Source organism: Polyodon spathula, chromosome 14 (genome assembly GCF_017654505.1).
Source record: "Polyodon spathula isolate WHYD16114869_AA chromosome 14, ASM1765450v1, whole genome shotgun sequence".
Lineage (NCBI taxonomy): Eukaryota > Metazoa > Chordata > Actinopteri > Acipenseriformes > Polyodontidae > Polyodon > Polyodon spathula.
Window position 1 is genome coordinate 21,596,034 of NC_054547.1, and position 22,230 is coordinate 21,618,263.

At 38.6% G+C, this 22,230-nt stretch overlaps 1 protein-coding gene across 1 annotated transcript in view; it reads left to right on the forward strand.

Moving 5' to 3' along the window:
- The first annotated feature begins 1,181 nt into the window (after positions 1 to 1,181).
- The window catches only part of LOC121326630 (claudin-18-like), a 40,271-nt gene continuing 19,222 nt past the window's right edge, over positions 1,182 to 22,230 (forward strand). Inside the window, exons 1-2 of the mRNA XM_041269968.1 lie at positions 1,182 to 1,561; positions 18,661 to 18,825. Of these exons, the coding sequence (XP_041125902.1) occupies positions 1,342 to 1,561; positions 18,661 to 18,825 (385 nt within the window). The 5' untranslated portion in view covers positions 1,182 to 1,341. The remainder of the gene's footprint in view (positions 1,562 to 18,660; positions 18,826 to 22,230) is intronic.

The window sequence follows — 22,230 nt, forward strand, 5'->3', positions numbered from 1 at the left end:
AACAGCTTTTACCTGGAAGTACAGCAAATTCTATTGTTAACTAGGTTGTTGCTACAGTGAGTGTTTAACAGTATAGGATATAATGCTGCTTTGAGCTAAATTAATCTATGCTTTGGAAACCACTTAATTGTCAACTGGCAATTAACACATTCCTTGTTGTTGATAATATTGAGCCAAATGACTTTGGATTATTTGTGTATAAACACATCACCTCTAAATAAATGTCTTAGTTTGTAATTCTATAAAGTGCTGTGAAGGGATTGTCTTGCTGCAAACTTTAGCAAGCAATGTATTTTTATGGTGGCCATTCACAGTTGGTAATTGGCACACTGGTGATCTAAGTTTAAATAGGTAGATTGGCAGCTGTTTTGACGTTGTAGAAATGGGGGGGCGAGGGGCGGGGGGCTAGCTCATATAAAGGTTACAATTTTGATACAGTTTGACTGGACTTCTACCAAAGGTTACCGATTGCCCTTGTAGGCTTTTCTATCTCATTAAAATGGGTAAAATGGTCCTATTGGGGAGCTCATAAATGGCTAAAAAGCGGTCCCCTACTTTAGGAAATAAAATGCTATAGAGAAAAGATATAATAAAACTAATTAATTTACCTAAAACAAGCTTTCAAAAAACATCTGTAAATAAATTGATTCATCAATTGACCTTGAGTCTGAAAGCTCTGAATGTATTCCAGATCTTTACAGGAGAAAAATAACTTTTCAAACTGACACCAATTTCTAGTAGAGCTGTACCTTTTGAAGGTCTCTTAACTACACTTGTAACATTAATGTAAAAAAAAAAAAAAAAAAAAAAAAAAAAAAAAAGATTAAAACATTGTATATCTGCTGTATTAAAAACTCACACAAATATGTTTTCAGAAATGTTTTGTTAAGGACTGTTTAACAGAATAGATTGCTCGTAAATACTGTTAAAAAACAGTCCTAAGAATTGTGGTTTTAATTTAGAGCAAGGTAAATGAAGGCTACATACATTATGATGAAACACAATGACAAGTCTTTTTATCAGAGAAACATGAAAACTGCCCAAAACCTCCTTGAAATGCAAAAACATATTTCTACCCCCCTGGCCCTCCCTTTCACAGGACAAGAACAAATAGACCAATTTCAAAAACAGGTGCAGAGGCGTACAGGGAACCAATTACAAACCTATCTGAGTCAAACAGAAAGTCAAACAGGTGAGCCAATGTTTAGCGATAAGACCGTACCGTTTGGATGCTGATGTGATCAAATAAGACAGAGAGTGGGTGCCATTTTATATCATTTGCCTCAAAGCTTAGCTTTGCTCACTTGTATTTGCTGTTGCATACAGTACTGCAATTGTATAATGTCGGCCACCATGTGTCAAGTGATGGGATTCGTCCTGGGCCTTCTGGGGATTGCGGGTGTCATCGCTTCCACAGTGATGGACCAGTGGAGCACCCAGGACCTGTACGATAACCCAGTAACGTCAGTCTACAACTACAGGGGGCTCTGGCGGTCCTGTGTCCGACAGAGCTCTGGCTTTACAGAGTGCCGACCTTACTTTACCATTCTCGGACTGCCAGGTAGGTCCACTGTTTGGGACTGGGGAAGCATGTAATTGATGCATCATGGAGAAAGGATGGTTGGCACTACTTCTCTAAAACAGATTCGGAACACCATTTTGAAACAAGTGCAAATGTATATTTTTGTAAAGGAATAAACCTAGAAAGTAGCATTATTTTTCTAAATAGTTTTATGCTGTTTGTTTAACTTTTCTCATTATATTTACTTTTCCATTTGCTTTAAAAAAGTGCTTGAAGTCTATTACTGCCAGTGTTTTGGGGACAGTTCTCTACTATTGGCATAGTATTGGGAAACTATGCAGTACATTTTAATGATATGAGCAGTGGTAGCTAGTGTTAATGTCAGTTTGTTAGATTCTGGGATTTGTGATACAACTATAGGGAAATAACATGTTACATACAGTAAGTGTCATAGCAACTATGTTTTATATTGGCAATAACACTGCAGTCTTTTGGTAGTTGTCAAAAAGTAAATTGTTTTTTGTAATTATCTGGCAAAACAAGACATAATCTCACTGGGAATGGAACCAGCAATAGTCCAGAACAATTTGATAAATATCTTTATCTAATTTATCAAAATGATATTTTAATAACACAAGCTTCTATATAAATACAATTACAGTTCCACCTGTTTCATGGTTACACAGACTTTTAAAAAATGTGGTCAAAATAACCAACTGCATATATTTAGAAATACTGTGTAAGAATTACCAAGATATTTACAGCTATCTTCAACAAACCAGTAACAAATTGTTTCTACAAAACCTTGATGCGCTCTATTAAAAATGGTTCTATAAATTGAAATTGTGCTTTATTATTTTGTAAATGTATTTTTGCATCAACTAGTGACTGATGCAACTGGAAGTACTGTAACACATCCTAGTTGGATTTTATATTTACCAATTTACAGGCAGGGATTAGATATTCACTAATATAGAACAGTGGGCACTAATTCTGGCCCTCAAAGTTCGTTCTTGTGCAGGAATTTGTTCCAATCCAGTCCTAAATTAATTTACCATTCTAATTTAGGATCTGCTTGAAAAAATGTCTTTACTTGAATGGATATTTAGGGCCATCTTGAATTGGAAACTATTGGTATAGAGCAATGAAAGCAGGCAGCAACATTAGACCAGAGGATGGCTTCCTTGGGCTCCTGTTGAGCACCTATAGAAATAATCTCACAACCACCATTATGACTTACAAGGGCCTATTCTCAAAGTGTATTACTGCTGTCTGTAATTTACTCATATTTTTTTTAAAGAAGAAAAACATGTCTTCCTTATACAAAATTAGCAAACAATCAAGGATTTGAACATAATGTCTATTAAATACTAACTGGTTTGATTAGAGTACAATGCAAAGCCTCTCAAAGGCTGTGTGTTTTGGGATGGGCCTAGCCCTGGCAAGGCTCCCTGCATTATGGGAATGTACTGTGATGATTTTGTTTGTACTGTGCGTAACATGGGGACTACAATATCAGCACTGTGAAATGGTTCTTATCAGTTCTTTAGTTGGACAAACAGTAGAAACTTTTTAAGCTTATAGGTGCTTTAAATCAGAATATGATTCACACACCCTATGTTGTTTTCCATAGTAATGCCCATTCATCGTACCATATTATAAAAATGGGATGGTTAAATAGACTTACGTTAAACATAAGTTGACCCATAATCCACATTATCACATGTCCATTTCAAAGCAGTAACAGCATATAGACCTTATTGAAACTAAGATTTCTCAATGGAAAACAGAAATTTATATTACTCTCCTTACTCCTTTGTGAAAAAAAGACATTACAAAAAAGATGGTGTAAACTTTTATCTTTTTATAAGAAAACTGCTGGCACCATCTATGGTAGTCAGTTTGAATGGACTGAGTTAAATTTCAAATTTCTACCCAGGGATCCTATTATGTATAACAGCAGTGGAAGCAAGATAAATAACATGTTTAAATTAAGAATGAAGGCACTATTTACCAGTGTCTAATCACAATAAAGCAGTATAACCTTATCTGTATGGTCGTTCTTATCTTCCCAACATGTCAACTACCAGACTGTAGGGCCTCTAATCAGGGTTCTAAACTTTGCTCAATAGAAAAGCAATGCTGTTACACACACTTGAGTAAAGAAAACCTTGACTATTAACCTTTAAGGATACAATTACAATGACAATTCACAATTCAGAGGGTATTGTAGAGGATTAAAAATAATATACAGTGGTTTGCAGAAGTATTCACCCCCCTGCAAAGTTTCCACATTTTGTTAGCACCTGAGCGTACTCCATATCGCTTTCAAATTAGACTTTACATGTAGAATTTACACAAACTACTCCACATTGATAAAGTTAAAAAATGCATGTAGAATATAAATAAGCAAGCTTTACAGATAAAAACAGATTAATGCAGCCCTAAATTAGCTCAGGTGCATATGATTTGTTTGAAAGGTCACAAAATTAGTGAAATGGTTTCAGCCTGTGTGTACTCAAAGTGGTTTAACTTGTAGATCATTTCTCTCAGGTATATAAAGACTTTCAAGCTGTAACTCACATAGTGATCCAACAAAGCAACCATGAAGACCAAAGAGCTTTTGAAACAAGTCAGTCATAAAGTGGTAGAGAGGCACAGAGCAGGAGAAGGGTACAAGGAAATTTCAAAGGCTCCGATTATGTCTCTCAACACAGTGAAGTCCATCATTAAGAAATGGAAGATGCATCATACCACCCAGACACTACTCAGATCAGGTCGCCCTCCCAAATTGAGCAGCTGGGCAAGCAGGAAACTGGTTCGGGATGTCACTCTGAAGCCAACAATGACCTTGAGAGATTTGCAAAGTTCTGTGTCTGAGATGGGAGTCACTGTTCACACATCAACTGATCCGACACAAAGCTGGCTTTTATGGACGGGTGGCAAGAAAAAAGCAATTACTCAAAAGTCTCCTCTTAAAGTATGTATGGAGTTTGTCAGGATTGAGGGGAGATTGGATGGTGTAAAGTACAGGCAAATCCTTGAGGAAAACCTGTTTGAGTCAGCCAAGACTGAAACTAGGGAGGAAATTCACATTGAGTCAGCCAAGAGGAAATTCACATTTCAGCAAGAAAATGATCCAAAGCACAAATGTTCTTGAGTGACCCATTCAAAGTCCTGAGTTGAATCCAATTGAAAATGTATTGCGAGACTTGAAGATTGCAGTCCGTCAACGATCCCCCCAAAAATTATCAGAACTAGAACAGTTTTTCTGTAAATTGGCAAAAATCTCCTACTCTAATTTAGTAGAGACCTATCCAAAAAGACTCACAGCAGTAATTGATGCAAAAGGTGCTTCTACCAAGTACTGACCTAAGGGGTAAATTTCATTTTGGACATTTTCTTTGCAAGTTTTGCTGACATTTAACCTCATATAACATCCTCATATAACAGTGTTCAATTTAACCACTACAGCTTTGAATAGAGAAAAAAAAGTTTGTTCGAAAAACTGTGCATACATTATTTGCAATTCAACAAAATGTGACATTATTGGTAGGGGGTGAATACGTCTGCAAACCACTGTACTTGTGGGCATAGAACCTAGAAAGTCTATATGGGCACTGAATAGTGTAACAAAACATATGCTAAAAGGGAAGTGTTCTAACTGGATTTAAACAGAGTAGTGTACAGCTGCCACCACCGTTGATACTCCGGGAAGGTGGGGACAAAATAACCGTGGAAGAGATAAGATAAATTACGGTATCTAAGGAACAGAGGGAAGCACCAGGAAAACAGCTATATTAAAAAGGTACTTAAACAAACAAGCTGGACATGTACTCAAGTAATACAGAGGGAACGACTATATAGCAGTGGTTACAGTATTCAGGATTTTCAAATAGTCATAACTTCATGAACAGCTTTAAAGTTAACTAATCTGGCTCCATTTAAATATACACACATTAAAACTAATTAACCCAAGTGCACAATAAATAAGGCACTACATAAATGAACATGATACACATGTGAACAGAATTATAAGGATTAAGTAAAGAACTAATAATTAAAGACAATTAAATCGCAATAACTATAGGTACACAATCTTGAAATGAGCTTACTTGTTTTAGCCCAGCAACTTAACCCTCTGTACAATAGGACATCAAATGCATTAATCAAGTCCCAGCAATTTAGCAGCACCCAAGCATTAGACTGGGTCAGAATAGTTGCAAATGGTAATTTAAACACCCAACTATATCAGTAATCTACACATTATACACAGAGCTTTAGCAATAACTATTAATTTAAGTACCCAATTGTATCAGTATTGTGCTTAAGAATCCGTGCGGCAACGCGCTAGTTTAAACTGTAAACTAGTGGTTTTCAATCTTTTCATCTCATGTACCAGTGTTTCAGGCAGGGACCATCAGGTGTACCAGTAACAATGTGCAATCTTAAACCACTGTTGTAAAACTGAAACCTACCCCATTACAACCAGGTTTGTGTCTGTAATCGCTTGTTTGTCGACTTATTCTGTTGAATGGTTAATCTATTCATGAACTCTGCGTGTTTATATTTTTTATATGTTACCAGTGTTGTGTATGGAATTGGTGACTGCACCTCTAATTGTGTACAGTTTGTAATACGGCAGGGAAGGGGTTAAGTTTACCTGCCCAAAAACACGTGTGAATGCACATTTGTGTTTAGTTGTTTAATTTATTGTATTGTTTAATTATCACCCGCACCTGGGCATCATTAGGACCAGGTGCAGGGTATAAATAGTCAACAACCTGTATAGTCGAGGCTGCTGAGTAGAAGGAGGTAGAAGGTGTGCTCTGCTTCCGAGCAGGCAATGCAAAGTGTTTTGTGACAGGTAAACGGCTTAGCCATCCTGTGTGTTAGTCAGGAACCTGTTAGTGTATAGACACCGCTCCAAAACGGAGTTAGGTTTTGTTTCTGTTTTATTTGTTTAATTATTTGTTTGTGTTTATTAAAAGTGTGCGCAAGCATTGCAAACTTTCACTTCCTTGTCCTGGGTCCTGGTTTAAAGGGGCAACGAACCATGTGAGTTGCAGATCTTTTACAAGTTGTACAGTAATATAGAGACAGCATGCTCCAGCTGCATGCTCAATGTTAGTGACATCCTGATTTTCAGGATAAATTCAGCAGTTCCTTTAGGTTCCCTCTGCTGGGTAGTGCATTTCAAAGCAAAGACTCAACCATGAGTGCCAAGGAGCTTTCAAAAGAACTCTGGGACAGCTGTTGAAAAGCACAGATAAGGGGATGGGTATAAACAAATATCCAAGGCCTGAAATATTCCTTGGAGCATGGTCAAGATGATTATTAAGAAGTGGAAGGTGTATGACACCACCAAGACTCTGCCTAGATCAGGCCATCCCCCCAAACTGGATGACCAAGCAAGAAGGAGAATGATCAGAGAGGCTACCAAGAGGGCAATGGCAACTTTGCAAGAGCTACAGGTTTTTATGGCCAAGACTTTTCAAAGCGTGCATGTGACAACAATATCCCAAGCACTCCACAAATATGGCCTGTATGGTAGGGTGACAAGAAGGAAGCCATTATTCAAGAAAGCCCACCTTGAATCATGTTTGAAGTATGCAAAAAAACACTCAGGAGATTCTGTAGCCATGTGGCAAAAAGTTTTGTGTTCTGCCTAAACTAAAATGGAACGTTTTGGCCTAAATCCAAAGCGTTATGTTTGGCACAAACCCAACACAGCGCATCACCCAAAGAACACCATCCCTACTGTGAAGCATGGTGGTGGCAGAATCATATTATTGGGGATGTTTCTCATCAGCAGGAACTGGGGCAGCTGTCAGGATAGAAGGGAAAATGAATGGAGCAAAGTACTGAGAAGTCCTTGAGCAAAAGCTGCTGCCCTCTGCAAGAAAGCTGAAACTGGGACAGAAGTTCACCTCTCAGCATGACAATAACTCAAAGCACAGAGCCAAGGCTACATTGGAGTGGCTAAGGAACAAAAAGGTAAATTACCTTGAGTGGCCCAGTCATAGCCCGACCTAAATCCAATCAAAAATCTGTGGCATGACTTGAAGATTGCTGTCCATCAATGCTCCCCAAGGAACCTGACAGAGCTTGAACAATTTTGTAAAAAATGGTCAAATATTGCCAACTCTAGGTGTGCAAATTTGACCTATCCTATCCCAGAATTATCAAAAGACTAACAGCTGAAATTGCTGCCAAAGGTGTTTCCACCAAGTATTAATCCTGTTAATTATATATATATATATATATATATATATATATATATATATATATATATATATATATATATATATATATATATATATAATATAATTTTTTTTCCCCTTAACAGTGTGGAGTATGGTGTGTAGATAAGTGGAAAAAAATCCTGATGTAAATGCATGAAACTCTGAGGCACTGGCACAACAAAATGTGAAAAAAGTTCAAGGGGCTGTAGACTTTCTATAGGCACTGTATATTTATGATATTAAACACACCACAGCAAGCACATTGTCATATTTTTTTTTTTTTTACTGCAATCTAGTAAGATGCAGTACATAGTATGCTTCCTAATTACAGTCCCAAGTATTTCTGTGTGGTCTGCTGTCACTGCTTTAGCACAAAACTCACGCTACATACGGTGCTCATAAATTACTATGCCTGCTTTTTAAGCTGATGAGATATTATCAGCTTATCTGGAATCTTATACAATTTAAACTGCTGACGGTAAACATGTAACTAAGGTCTATTATATCTGGGATGCAAAAAAAAAAAAAAAAAAGACAACTTTTTCAGCTTGGTATGGTAACCTTTTTACTTCATTGTTTGTTTACTTCTAGGGCAAAAACGTGCTTAATTAATTTCTTAATTTTAAGGCTCCCCGTTAATGGCAACAATTACCGTTCACAAGTGTATTTGTAGTGTTCTGGTTCTAATTCACATAAACATCGACAAGAACAAGATACAAAGAATTTACGTCACAGTAAAATTTCGATGAAAAATGGTGGTGTTCATGAGTACACAAACCAGTTTGTAGTGTTGACAAAGTTCTTTTGTCCCAAGTCATAAGATGTTACTACAATCTATATGGAGAGAGCGTTTGTGTTCGTAAACGTAAGGTCTTATCACACTTTAGTGTGAAATTAAAAAAAACACACACACACATATATATATATATATATATATATATATATATATATATATATATATATATATATATATATATATATATATATATTTTTAAACACTCTATCCTGATTAGTCAAAACAGGTCACATGGGGGTGTTGATATTACAGCATATCACCATGAGTCGACACTTTTTTTCAAAAATGGCAAAATCACTGCCATATAGCCATACACCTAGAATTTAAAATCAAAACGGCAGACATATTGGAAATTATAGCAATAAACATGACCAACAATGATGAGATTTATGTTAATGTTGAACTTTTGGGAAACCGAAGTGTACACGAGATATTGAATGAATCTGAATCGGACACCAATGATTAAAGTAGTGAAATAAATAAATTCAAAAATCGCCATTCTGATCGCTGTTGCTTCTCCCTGAACTATGGCGTTTCACTATCACATTTTGAAAATAAAGAGTTTAAAAAAATATCTGCTGTCCGTTCTTCAGTCTGCCTGCCTGCTGCCACCGGGCCCACCCCCTGTGCTGCTGTGTGATCTGAACATTTATAAATTCATCGACAGTTCCTGCCATACATTTTAAATGCGTACATGTACGATGGGATCATGTTTTCTGCTGTGCCCTGCATTGTTTTAAATTGATTCTTAACACTGATCCAGTAGTTCTCCACGTTACCAAGGTGTAAATTGCAGTCAGTTTGATAAGTAACCGGGTAATCCATGCAAATAACGTCTTTCTCGCCTCTGTAATGCTGTAGCACAAACCTGGTATGGCTACCTCCTGTTACTACCCCAGATAACAAAGGATTATTAAAAAAAACTTACTCTCACCTGATACTATTGCAGATCTTGTGAGGAAGGGTCTGTGTGATTTAAAGGCAGTCTTAATTGTACTGTGTGATTTAACGGCAGACTCATTTGTGCTGTGTCATGATGAAAATGGGCACTCATATCTTAAAAAATGTAATGAATAAACTAGGAATTACAAGAAGTGTAACAAATCAAAACTGCACTTTCAATGGCAATGTTCAATTCAACATCTGAAATTATTATTTAATTAAGGCTTTTTTTATGTTTTAAGGGACTATTTTTTCTAAGGTCAGGCAGAGGTGGTAGAATATTTAATAAAAATTACTTTTTTGTTAATTAAAACATGTTTTTAAAGGGGTTTTTTTTTGTTTTGTTTTGTTTTTCTAATGATCCATTTTATAAGTGCAATAAGGCACTTCAGGGTGTGGGATATACTCTAATATCCACACGCCCCGGGTGGTTGAAGCCACTCGGCTTCGCCTTGTGACTTATAACACATATTAGAATATATCCCAGACCCTGTCGTGTCTATTGCTTATTGCTTATATATATATATATATATATATATATATATATATATATATATATATATATATATATAGACACACACACACACACAGACCTACGTCATGTTGCACTGGTAAATATTGACACTTGCTTTTAGGGAGATGGAGCATGTTTGTGCCTATAACCCCTAAAAAACAGTTATCAAATTGATATATTATGATGGTGCGATTGAGGAAGCATTGTGTTTTGAGGAATCATATTGTCATAAAACAACTGTGTACCAGGAAAAGATACTAGTGATGGGCAGTTTGATTCTTTTTAGTGATTTGATTAATTTGATTCAGTTCAGTTTGGTGAATAGATTCATTTCATTCATCAAATTAATTATAGTTTGACAAAAAAATAATAATATATATTTAGAATCCTGGAGATAACATAACAGTTTGAACCATTAGCATTGTTTAGTCATCAGACTGAGGATGCCGTTTCTCTTTATACCTCTCAAGACATTAAGGTAAGACTCTCTGTGTTGGTATCTGAGCTTACTGTGAAATTTAAAGGAGTGAGTGTTGTCATCTTTTACAGCCTTTCAATCATTTGGTAGCAGTCCGCTAACGGGGCTAGGCTCATCCTTATCCCCACTGTCGAGCAACTCTGCTGGCTGCCGAGTGGCAGTTTTAATATATATATATATATATATATATATATATATATATATATATATATATATATATATATATATATATATATATGTGTGTGTGTGTGTGTGTGTGTGTGTGTGTGTGTGTGTGTCCCCGATGCACACAGTGCGCTCGGTGCTTACTGCACCTCTTGCGCATGGTGCTTGGTACCCTCGGTGTGTATAGTGCCTCAGTGCATAAGCAACCATGGTGCACTGAGTACGCTGGTGCACTCAATGCTCGTTGCATGCAGTGCACTCGGTGCGCTCGGTACCATTGCTCTCGGTGCTTAGTACACTCGAGGCACACGGTACTCAACGCATAGCAACTTGCTGCATTCAGTGCACCCGATGCGCTCTGTGATTAGTGCACTCGACGTGCACAGTACTCGGCACATAGCGCTTCTGTGCAGCCGGTGCCCGGTGCACTCCGTGTGCATGTTACTTAGGGCATAGAGCCTCGGTGCATTCGATGCACACAGTGTTCAGTGCTCATGGTATCTGGCACATAACACCTTTGTGCATTCGGTGCACCCAGTGCGCATGGTGCTTGGTACACTTGGTGCGCTCAGTGATAGGTGCCCTCGGTACGATAGCACCCCAGTGAGCACAGTACCCAGTTCTCGGTGCATGCAGTATTCGGTGCACGCAGCACTAGCTCCACTTGCTGTGCATGGTGCTCAGTGCAATCGGTGCGCACAGAACTTGGTGCGTCCAGTGCACATAGTACCCTGGTGCTTGGTGCACTTAGGGCGTACACTGCTCAGTGCACTCGGTGAGCATAGCAGTCCAGAACATACTGGCCAATTGGCGCACAAAGTGCTTGGAGCACTCGACAACCATGCCGAGCATTCCATTTACCGCCCAGCGACAAACAACCATTCTGCGTGCAGTGCCTGGGGGTCCAACACAGCATGGAGGCCATGGACAGAGAGGACTTGTGTGCGGTCTTTCAGCCCAGGATTCGGAACCGGAACTGATTTTATAGAGGAGGTACGCCCCTCTTGTGATAGACCGGCATCAGTGCCAAGTATTTTGAAGCAAGCAGTCTGACTTGCTTCATTGGATGGCACAGAGAAGCTGGGCTTAGCAGGATTCCCCCTGGTTGACTCCACCATCATGGCCTTGCTTAAGGCCCCACTGGTGGGTGGATTGTCAAAGGACCCAACGTGCCTGAACTCTCAATGTAGGGTTACGGAGACACATTTCAGGAGGGCTTATGCAACGGAAGCGCAGGTGAACCACCTGGCTAACATGGCGTGAATTCTCACTTTGTATTTAGATGGCATACTCACGGGGGTTCCACTTCCAGAGCCTTTGGCCACGGAGCTCCACCTTCTCTTTAGTATGCTGCTCCAGATCACCGGTCTTCAAGGGCAAACCCTAGGTCAGGCAAGACTAGTGGTAGCTTGCAGACAGCTATGGCTGTCGCAAGCCAGGGTACCCAGATAAGGCAGTGTTTGTGGACGTGCCAATATCCCCGGGGCATACGTTCGGTCCGGCTACGGAGGAGACCTTACAGCACTCCTTTCAGCAGCGTGAAGCATCTTGGCAGCTGGCCGCATTGCTCCAGTGTGGGGTAGGTCGAGTGCGTACCATCACAAGGACGGTCCCGCTGCGCATGGCCCTGCTGGGTGACCTGAAGCATTGCTACAGGCCACAGCGGCAGTGGGAAACTCTCCACAGAGCATGAGGAACGCAGGCCACGGTGCGTCTGAGCAGCAGCGTTCCAGGAAGCAATTCCAGGACTGTTGCCCTAGGCAGTCACCTCGGAGTGCCCTGCCCCAATTTCAGCAGGGCCCCTGAAGGCTTCTAGCCTCAGACCCACCCTTTCACCACACAACAGCTGCAATATTGTCGCGCTTGCACCTCGGACACCTGGGTGCTCGCTACCGTGCAAAATGGTTACACGCTGCAGTTCCATTTGGGACCTTCCCTCATGTGGGACCCTCTTCAGGTCTTGGTACTCAAAGAAGAAGTAGCCACCTTGCTGTGTAAGCCAGCCATTTGTCTAGTAGACCCCACCTCCTGTGGAGAGAGGTTCTACTCAAGATATTTTCAAGTATCCAAGAAGGACGGTGGCTTTTTCCCCATCTTTGACCTAAGACTCCCCAACAAGTTCTTGAAGGAAAGGCGGTTCCAAATTCTGACTCACCATCACATTTTCCAGTCAGTCCTGCTGGGTGACTGGTTCACCACCGTGGACTTACAGGACGCGTACTTTCACATTACCATTCGTCCAGAGCACAGGAAGCACCTATGCTTTGCCTTTTAGAAAAGTGTTTACAAGTTCTCTGTGCTGCCATCCAGCCTCTCCCTGATTCCTTGTATGTTTTCAAAGTGCATGGATGCTATCCTGGCCCCGTTGCAGTTGCAGGGGATCAGAGTACTAAACTATCTCGATGATTGGCTGATTTATGTTCAGCCGCGAGAGGGAGCAGTGGCCCAAACAGCAATTGTGACGCAGCATCTGTCGAGGCTGGGCTTCACCATCAACAATGTGAAGAGTCGGCTTATATTGGTGCAGTGCACAATGTACTCGGGGTTCCGGCTGGACTCCAGTACGATGTGCGCATACCTGTCAGACGACAGAGTAGCAGCTATTCAGGATTGCCTCTCCCTGTTTCAACAAGGATCAAAGGTCCCTTGGTGCAGTTCCAAAAATTATTGGGTCTGATGGCCACAGCCATATCAGCCATTGAGCTGATTCTATTATGCATGCACCCACTCCAAGCATGGATCAATGCATTCTGCTTACACACCAAGCATGACAGACACCTTTGGCTGACAGTGCCTCACCCGTGCTCCGCGGCATTACGATGGCTTCCCTCTCTAACTGATGTTGTTGGTGGTCATATTCGAATTTAAAGGGAACATTAGGTTACTTATCATAAACCTGGTTCCCTGAAAGAGAAGACGACCACCACCCGAGAGTTCGCATCGGTCACACTCATGGGTTCGATGCAAAAAGAGAAATGGCTTCCTCAGTATGACGATTTTAACCACTCGGTAGGCGGGACCGAGGGCGTCATCCCAAGAAGGGGCCTATCAGCAGCTCTGTTATAGAGAGCTCAGAAAATACCCACCATTAGGCAGGCATATCCCATACCTAATGTTGTTGGCAGTCGTCTTCTCTTTCAGGGAACCAGGGTTACAGTAAGTAACCTAACTTTTCAATTAGTAAATTGTTATGTTGGTTAATTCAGTTAGCTTTAGCAGAAAAACGTTTGGGGAAATACAAATGTAATAACATAACTAAAATAGATATGTAACTGTACTTTAAAGTATTGTACGCGTAAGAGTGTTTTAAAAGTAATAAATGCTTTGAACGTAATGTATAGAGTGTTTTGATTGTGAGAGTGTTCATAAAGTATGTAGGGGAGTCTTTTAAATGTAGAATTAGAGTGTTATGAAAGTGACCTGAGTGTTTTGAAAGTGACTAGTAGAGTGGTTTGAACATACTACACCAGTACCCAGGCCAGGACTCCACAGAGTAAACTTCTTCTCATACACAGCATCAAATCAAAGTTCACAATCACACACAGGCAGCACCAATGTAATGTTGTTTTCAGGTACCTGGATAAAAAGTGGTATGCAGCACTTTGAAAACACAGAAGTGCCCATTCAAATCTGGTACGTTATGCTGTTTTCGATCTTTTTGTAATTTAATTTATCATATTTATCCAACATGAAGAACATAGTATGCAAATATTTGTCAAATGCAATACATTGGGTCTTGTACATTTGTTTACTTTAACTTTGCGGTGGACTTAACATTTTGTCTTGTTTGTCGTGAATTGTTTTTTCTTTTTAGAGAAATTTGATTGTCTATTTCCAGTTTTGTCTGAAAAAAATATATATAATGAACTCAACATTGTTTTGTGTTTTTACTGCAAACTTTATAGCTTCCTACGGAGGAGGACACTAAATCAGACGATTTAAACTAATCTAGTATTAGAAATAAAACCTAGCTACTGTACTGTGTCAAAGAAAATGTAACAATATTTTAACACCCGCAGAAAATTACACTTATCGAATTTTTCCAACAGGTTTTATGACTCATGGAGGAAAACATTTAATTAACTAAAGTTATCAGATACATTTTTCTTGCTACTGATAAAAATGGAATGAATAACTTATTTTATTTATAAATATTTATTATTATAAATATTTATTTTGAGAAAATAATTGAGAGTATGTCCATTATTGCTTATAAACCCTGAAAATAAACATTTATTATGTTATTACAGTCACTTAAACAATGTCTTGTGAATTTGCCCAAACATCACGAACATTGTAAACTTGGGTGTGTAGTAACACATTTTTATCAATGTATCTTAAGTTGGTCTAGAAAAAATAACATAATTTATATATATATATATATATATATATATATATATATATATATATATATATATATATATATATATATATATATATGTGTGTGTGTGTGTGTGTGTGTGTGTGTGTGTGTGTCCGTCCGATGCACACAGTGCGCTCGGTGCTTACTGCACCTGTTGCACATGGTGCTTGGTACCCTCTGTGCTTAGTGCACTCGGTGAGCTCGGTGCCTGGTGCTCTCGGTGCTTATTACACTAGAGGCACACGGTATTCGACGCATAGCGACTTGATGCATTCAGTGCACCCGATGCACTCAGTGATTAGTGCACTCGACGTGCACGGTACTCGCATATAGTGCCTCTATATATCTAGATTGTCAAGCCTGACAGAAATAAGACTCACCATTATAATACAGTATGATATACAGTATCAGTTCACAAAAAGATCTTCCTCAGACATTTTGCTAAGGCTGCAAGTACCTTTGCTTGATTTAGAAGAACCATGTTTGCAGTTGAAAAATGCATTAACCGTTGTATAACCAAATTATGATAATTGCCATTTAGAAAATAAGGAACGGTATTAATACCGTAATGTACCTAAACCGTGGTAAACCGAAAAACAGGTATACCGACCCATCCCTATGACAGGGGGTGGGTTAACATGAGATACCGGACACTTAGTGCGTTATAAGGTGTTAACACACCCCCTGGAGTGCCTTAATGGTATTATAAATCAAATTTAAAATTATTATATTTATTTACTTTTTAAATTAACACAGCAAATAAAAAAAATAAAAAGTTTGATAACAGTAAATATACACTACGCACAAAAAAATAGTCTAAACATGTTTATTTTTTTATATTAACATAAGTTTAATTGTAAATATAGCATGTATATATTAAAATTTTAGGTACATTTGTGTGTAAACCATATGTTTCTAACTAATCCCCAAGCTGTGTTTGGGTTGAGAGCTTAAGATTTTTTTTAGCTTCTCCAGGTCTTCGTGTGTTATTGGGGGGTGTTGCTTTGTCATTTCCACTTCATCTCAGTTTTTTAATCACTGCTACCAATACATTGTTAGCTGTACGGCAGATCATTCAAAAAGTGATTGATACCAGCTTGCAGACTGATAAAGCTGGAAATGCTGTACTGCTCTCCATCTTTATTTCTTATGGAAGCATAAAATTCCCCAAGGAGACTGTTCAGTTGTTCCCGAGAAAGTAAATGAAAGATAACAGGTTTACCTTTTTCTTGTAGACCATTTTGTATGATGTTCACAGCCCATTTGAAAGCTTTTATTGTGTTCTTTTTTCCTTTTGTTCAATTTCAAGTTGATTTAGTCCTGTTTCTGTTGCCATTTTTCTTTTAAAGTAAAGTTAATTACTGGTATCATTTGTCAGATTCAGGAAATTGATCTTCATGCCATTCGTCAAATGTTTTTCCATTAAAAAGATCAACATTTGATTATGGGTTTGTCATTTGTTTTTAATTAATGATAATTTACAAATATTAAACATAGAATAATGGAATATGAATTTAAATTCAAAGCTTTTGGTGATGTGTCTGCATTGGAAAGTTGTGTGAGATTAATGTATAGCTGATTGAATGCAGCTAACCAATCAGAAAGCAGATTTTTTTCTAAGCAGGTTTATAATATAAAACAAAGCCCCTTGATCAAATTCTCAGAGCTGCTGGTATGCAGGGGATTCATACAACGCATCCTTTAAGACTACACGTCTTACAAAGCCAAATTGTTGTTGTTTATTTTTTCACATATCAAAACAAAGAAGCAAATGAATTATAGCAATAAGAAAACAATAAGAACATGCTCAAAATATGCCTTTTTGTTTCATATATAAAACCTTACCACGTGTACCCATCTTTTTTTGCTCTTTATGAGGATTATTCATGGATTTGTAATCAAAATGTAGCATTTTCCCACAGTGTATAACAGAGATTTCACATAAAATCTAAAATGTATTTTCTTAATGGGGACCCCCTATTATGTCTGTTCATGTTTTACAAGAATGTATATGTATATCAACTTTAAAGACACTGCTATATGCTTAATGAAGTGTGTTGAAAGACCTTCTAGGTAATGGAAGACATCAATGAATGTAACAAACCAGGTACCACACATTTACAAAATACTGTAACAATACGAAATCGTTATGTTCCAACTGCCAAGAAAACTAGACTCCCATCCCACATCATCTTGTGAACAGGAAATAAATAAAATTACGGAACGAAAATCCAGTGTTGAAACTCCACTGTTGATGTCAAATTTTGAGCAAACATAGGCTTCATAGAAGTTTTGGCTCTTTTGAGCAAACTGATAAGGAACTAAAAGGACTGGAGAGCTCTGCTAATACTAGACACTGGAGTATTTCAGCAGAGTCTAATGAACAGCAGCGAGAGCAGGAAATGGCGGTCACTATGTTCCAGATAATCGGGTTCATTCTGTCAGTACTAGGGTTAGCCAGGGTCATTGCAGCAACAGCCATGGACCAATGGAAAATTGAAGACCGATATTATAAACTTCAATTTACAACTATGAAGGACTTTGGTACAGTTGTGTTGGTGAGACTTCTGGTCTCGTTGAATGCCGTCCATATTTCACTGTTCTAGGACTACCAGGTATGTCTGTCACCAGTTTTATACTGAAGGTCATTTGTGAACTTGCTGCTGCAGTACATTGGTATAGTACCAAATGTTAGAAATGTAGAATGTTATTGTATTTAGTTTACTATGATAAAGCTTGTTGTAAAAGTATATTGCTCTGAATGGTTTTCCAATTTTGTTTTGCAAGCAATATTTAGGAAAAAAAAAAAAAATCAGTTCTGTGTTGTTTTTCACTGAGTTGTGTTTTAAGTGTGAGGTAGCAAGAGTCTAAATAACTGAACTACCGTAGGGGGATCTGCTTTCAGAATAAGTCATACAGAACACAAAGGAACTTACATTGAGTTTGGAAAACGAGTTTGATTTTGTACTTTTAAAATGCCATTTTTACATTATTATTATTATAGTCTAACCCATGTTTTGATGTTTGCGAACATTCTGACGTTCTTATTCCAATGATTTAATGCAGAATGATCACAAGCAGAGTACAATGGTAAGAGATCAGTAAGAAAATAAATTTTGAATTGAGAAGTTGGAGGAGTAGCAACAGAAATACATAAATTAAAAAGCATTCTTCCTGGTCAATTTAAATCATGTTCTCTGACTATTTTGTTTGAGGGTTTATTGTTAATGTTGGTGTTTTACTGATGTGGGTTTATTGGCAAAAGCAGTTTAAGAAACAAGTAACAAGTACCAGTAACTAATATTAACAATACTTGACCTTTTACAGTAAATTTCTACTCTAAATAGCGGCATTTGCTGTATAATACTTAATTACTATAACAGCTATAATAAATGCTGCTGAATACTGCTGAAAATGCTGATAAACATCTTGTAAAATTTGCAGCAACAAATTGCATTATGCTGACATTACTACATTTTCAAATAACCTAAAATAGGAAACACATGCGCTGAAGTTACTAGGAGTGGTCCAGTTTGAAAACCGCTGCTGGATACTTCTTGGTGTTGAAAAGTGACTGCCCCAGATGGTAAATGAAAGATACCTAAGTTTGTGGGATGGATCTCCTCTTTCTTTAGGCAGCTTCCAGGCAGTGAGAGCCCTGATGATTGTGGGGATCGTGCTGGGGGTTATTGGAGCACTGATCTCCATATTTGCACTGAAGTGTATCCGAATGGGCAACATGGATGATACAGTGAAGGCTAACATGACCCTGACATCCGGGATCCTGTTCGTTGTGGGAGGTAAGGTTTGATCAACAGCTGCCCATTTATCCCGCTGTATACAATAGTTCTTGCTTTAAGAAGATGAATTTGTCTTGGCATCATTTATGGATTACTTTCAAAATTTCAATGATGCTTGACATATGTAATTACAAAACTGATTTGCAACAATATGAAACTCATCATGCACACATTAGGGATGTACATGAATCTTAAACATACCAAATAAAAATGGCAACTGTCAATACGAGACTAAACTATAAATCATGCTTGTCCCAACTCCATACCACTTATTGGGTTGTGTGAGGCATCAAGAATATTAGGATTTATATAGTCAAATAACAACACACATTTATTTTTCATTAAGCTTCTGCAGAGCCCATGCACAACAATGTTTTTGTGGGTGATAAAGTGAAGAACCTACACTTATTGGATCACTATTATAATGTTGCAGCATCAGCTAACTGTTTAAGAGAAAGTTTGCGCACTCTAAAAACACAAATACCAAATACCCTCATTAAATGAAGTTTATAACTTAGGTTTGGGGGGATGAACAAACCCTCATTCGCTACGTCATTCAATTATCACCTATTCATTCCCGGTCCGCCTAAGCTCCCGAATTATCTCCTGTCCACAAGCATCCGATATTACGTCCTGGACAATCCCAAAACTCAAAATAGCAGCTTCAAAATAAAAACATCCCTTTCAGTAGTTCAGCTCGCACAGATCAACTCTTCCAGCTTTATATGACCTTCCTGAAAACAAGTTCCAGTTGCTCTCGCAATGACGCCACGGCAGGACCCAGCTTCCCTGCCTCTGCTCCCTATTCACTCTCCGCCCCATGCCGTGGCGGGGCGCACACACCCATTCACGGATACCTCGTGCTTCCCTCAGAGCTGCCTCCACACCGGCGCCTAGATAACCTTCTCAGCAAATCACTCCCGAGCCCCAAAATGACTATTAAAGTTTCTGTTCACCCCCATCAACATCCAAGCGTCCACTTCAGAACTCAATAATCACCACGACCCCCAGTTCATCTCTTACCTTTTGCATGGTCTATCTAATGGATTTTCAACCGGCCTTGTAGTCCTCCCTTCACTATTTTCAAAAACCTCTTGTATAGATTATAACAAAAAGTTTGATCCTCTGGCCGTGACTTTTCCTTTCCTGCAAAGGACTATTGTATACAAATTCCTGATCGGACCCTTGATACTAGCCTGGGAAACCACCCTCCAGGGTGGGGGGTGGTGGTAAAGAAGAATTACCGCATTAGGATTAGCTAAGAAGTATTCTGGAAAGAAGTGTCATCATAGATCTATCTACACCCCATAACTCTTCCATTCCCAGCATTAGCAATCTAATCCCCCATGCAGACTTTTCTTTTCTGTACACAACAATAGATCACACCATTTCTCTAATAAAAATAGCAGGTCGAAATGCATTGCTAGCAAAAGCAGACATCTCAGATGCTTTCAAAATCATGCCTATAGAACCCTCATTAAAGCAACTTTTTGGCAGTCAGTGGCATGATACATTTTTCTGTTTGCCTTACCTTCGGTTGCAGAAGCAGTCCAAAAATCTTCAACACCCTCTCTGAAGCTCACTGCTAGATTCTCCTTAATAACTACCACATCCTATACATTTCTGCTCCAGCTTCTTGACAATTTTCTCTTAATCGAATTTCCCCCTGCCTCACCCGTTCAAAACCTATCCATTTTAAAAATCGTCTTTCCTAAAGTAGGAATTCCCTTAGCTGAAGAGAAAACCTCTGGCCCCTCCACTTCCATTGAATTTCTGGGAATTAAACTCGACTCCAACTCTTTCAAAACCTCACTTTCCAAGAAAAAAAAAAGATTGTATCATATATGTCATTTCATCATTTTTATCAGAAGCCCAGTGCTCAAAATGTGAGTTCGTCTCTCCTCGGGCATCTAAACTACGCAATGAGAATTATTCCTTAGAGTCGTTCTTTCATTTCCTATCTGCTGCAGCTTGCTGTTTCTGCAAACTTTCCCCCGAAGATTTGTAGCTTTTCACAGATGCTCCCCCATCTTATGGGTTCAGAGGCTATTTCAGAGGAAGATGGTTTGCAGCTCTTTGGCCCCAGGAGTTTTAATCAATGCCTTTTTTGACCAAATTGCTCTTTTTGAAATACATCTGATCACCATAGCTGTTTTTTCTGTGGGACATCGAATGGTCAAAAAAGTCCATATTATTTCATTCAGATAACTTCCCCACAGTTCACATTATTAATAAGCGTTGTTCATTTTCTTCACAAATTATGAAAATTCTCAAGAGAACCCTAACCCTAACCCTAAACCTTACCTGGTTCTCAGTCTTTAAACAATTTTTATTAACAGCAAAACATGTTCCAGGTCATTTAAATAATATTGCTGACTCTCTGTCTCTCGTTTTGATTTTACGAGATTCAAACTCTTTGCTCCAGAAGCTGATTCTCTCCCCACTCTGACCCCTCCCTATTCAAAACAAATATTTCTGTAAATCATCCAATATATCCTCTCATCCTTCAAGCCCAGGAAACTTTGCTTCATGGTATCTCGCCACGCACCCTCAAAACTTATTGGTCTATCTGGACCTGTTTTAAAAACATCCACGCTACCTTCAATGCTTAATTTCCCTCTTACACCACCTCAGTTATCACCTAATTCTTCACGTTCCTTCGAAACAGTCACAAAAAAGTGTCTTCCATCAAAGTAGGTGCTTCAGCCAATCAATTGTTTCATAAGCTCATATTTGGTGCTCCCAGTCCTATTCTCACTAATTCAACTCTCCTTACTCCTCAAAGGGCTCCAGCACTCTGAATCACCTTCCTCCCTCTTTCGTTTGCTTACACGTCAGATATTCTTTCTCACTGTATCTTCATTCTCAGAGCCAGGTAGGTACCTATCTGCTTTACTCAACAAAACTCTTGAAGCTCTTTTTCTATTGGCTTTTTAAGTTGCTCTGAATTTACAGCCTCTTTTCATTCTTCCATTCCCTCTCTTCACCCTGGCATGAACGACCTGTCCGTTCTCTTTTCAGACACAATTTCTTTTAACATATAAATAAGTAAAACCATCTAAAAAGGCAAAGGCACTCTCATCTTTTACTTCAAATGAAATTCTCACCTAAGTCCCTATGAATCCCTCCTCAATTACAGACCCTTTTTTTTGAATGAAAAGAAAACTATCAAAACTCACATCACTTATCATCTTCAACAGATTCTGTCCAAGTGCGGATTCTCAATGTCTCAATTAAAATTAGCACAGACCCGCGACTGCAGCAGGATAGCCTACCTATTATCAACGTAGTTTTGTTTAAACAAGTTATAACAATATGCCAATTTTCTTAGGTAAGTGAAGAAATCTTTTTTTACAAACTCCACATGTGTAATAAATGGAAGCTTACTTCTGCAATGCCATGACG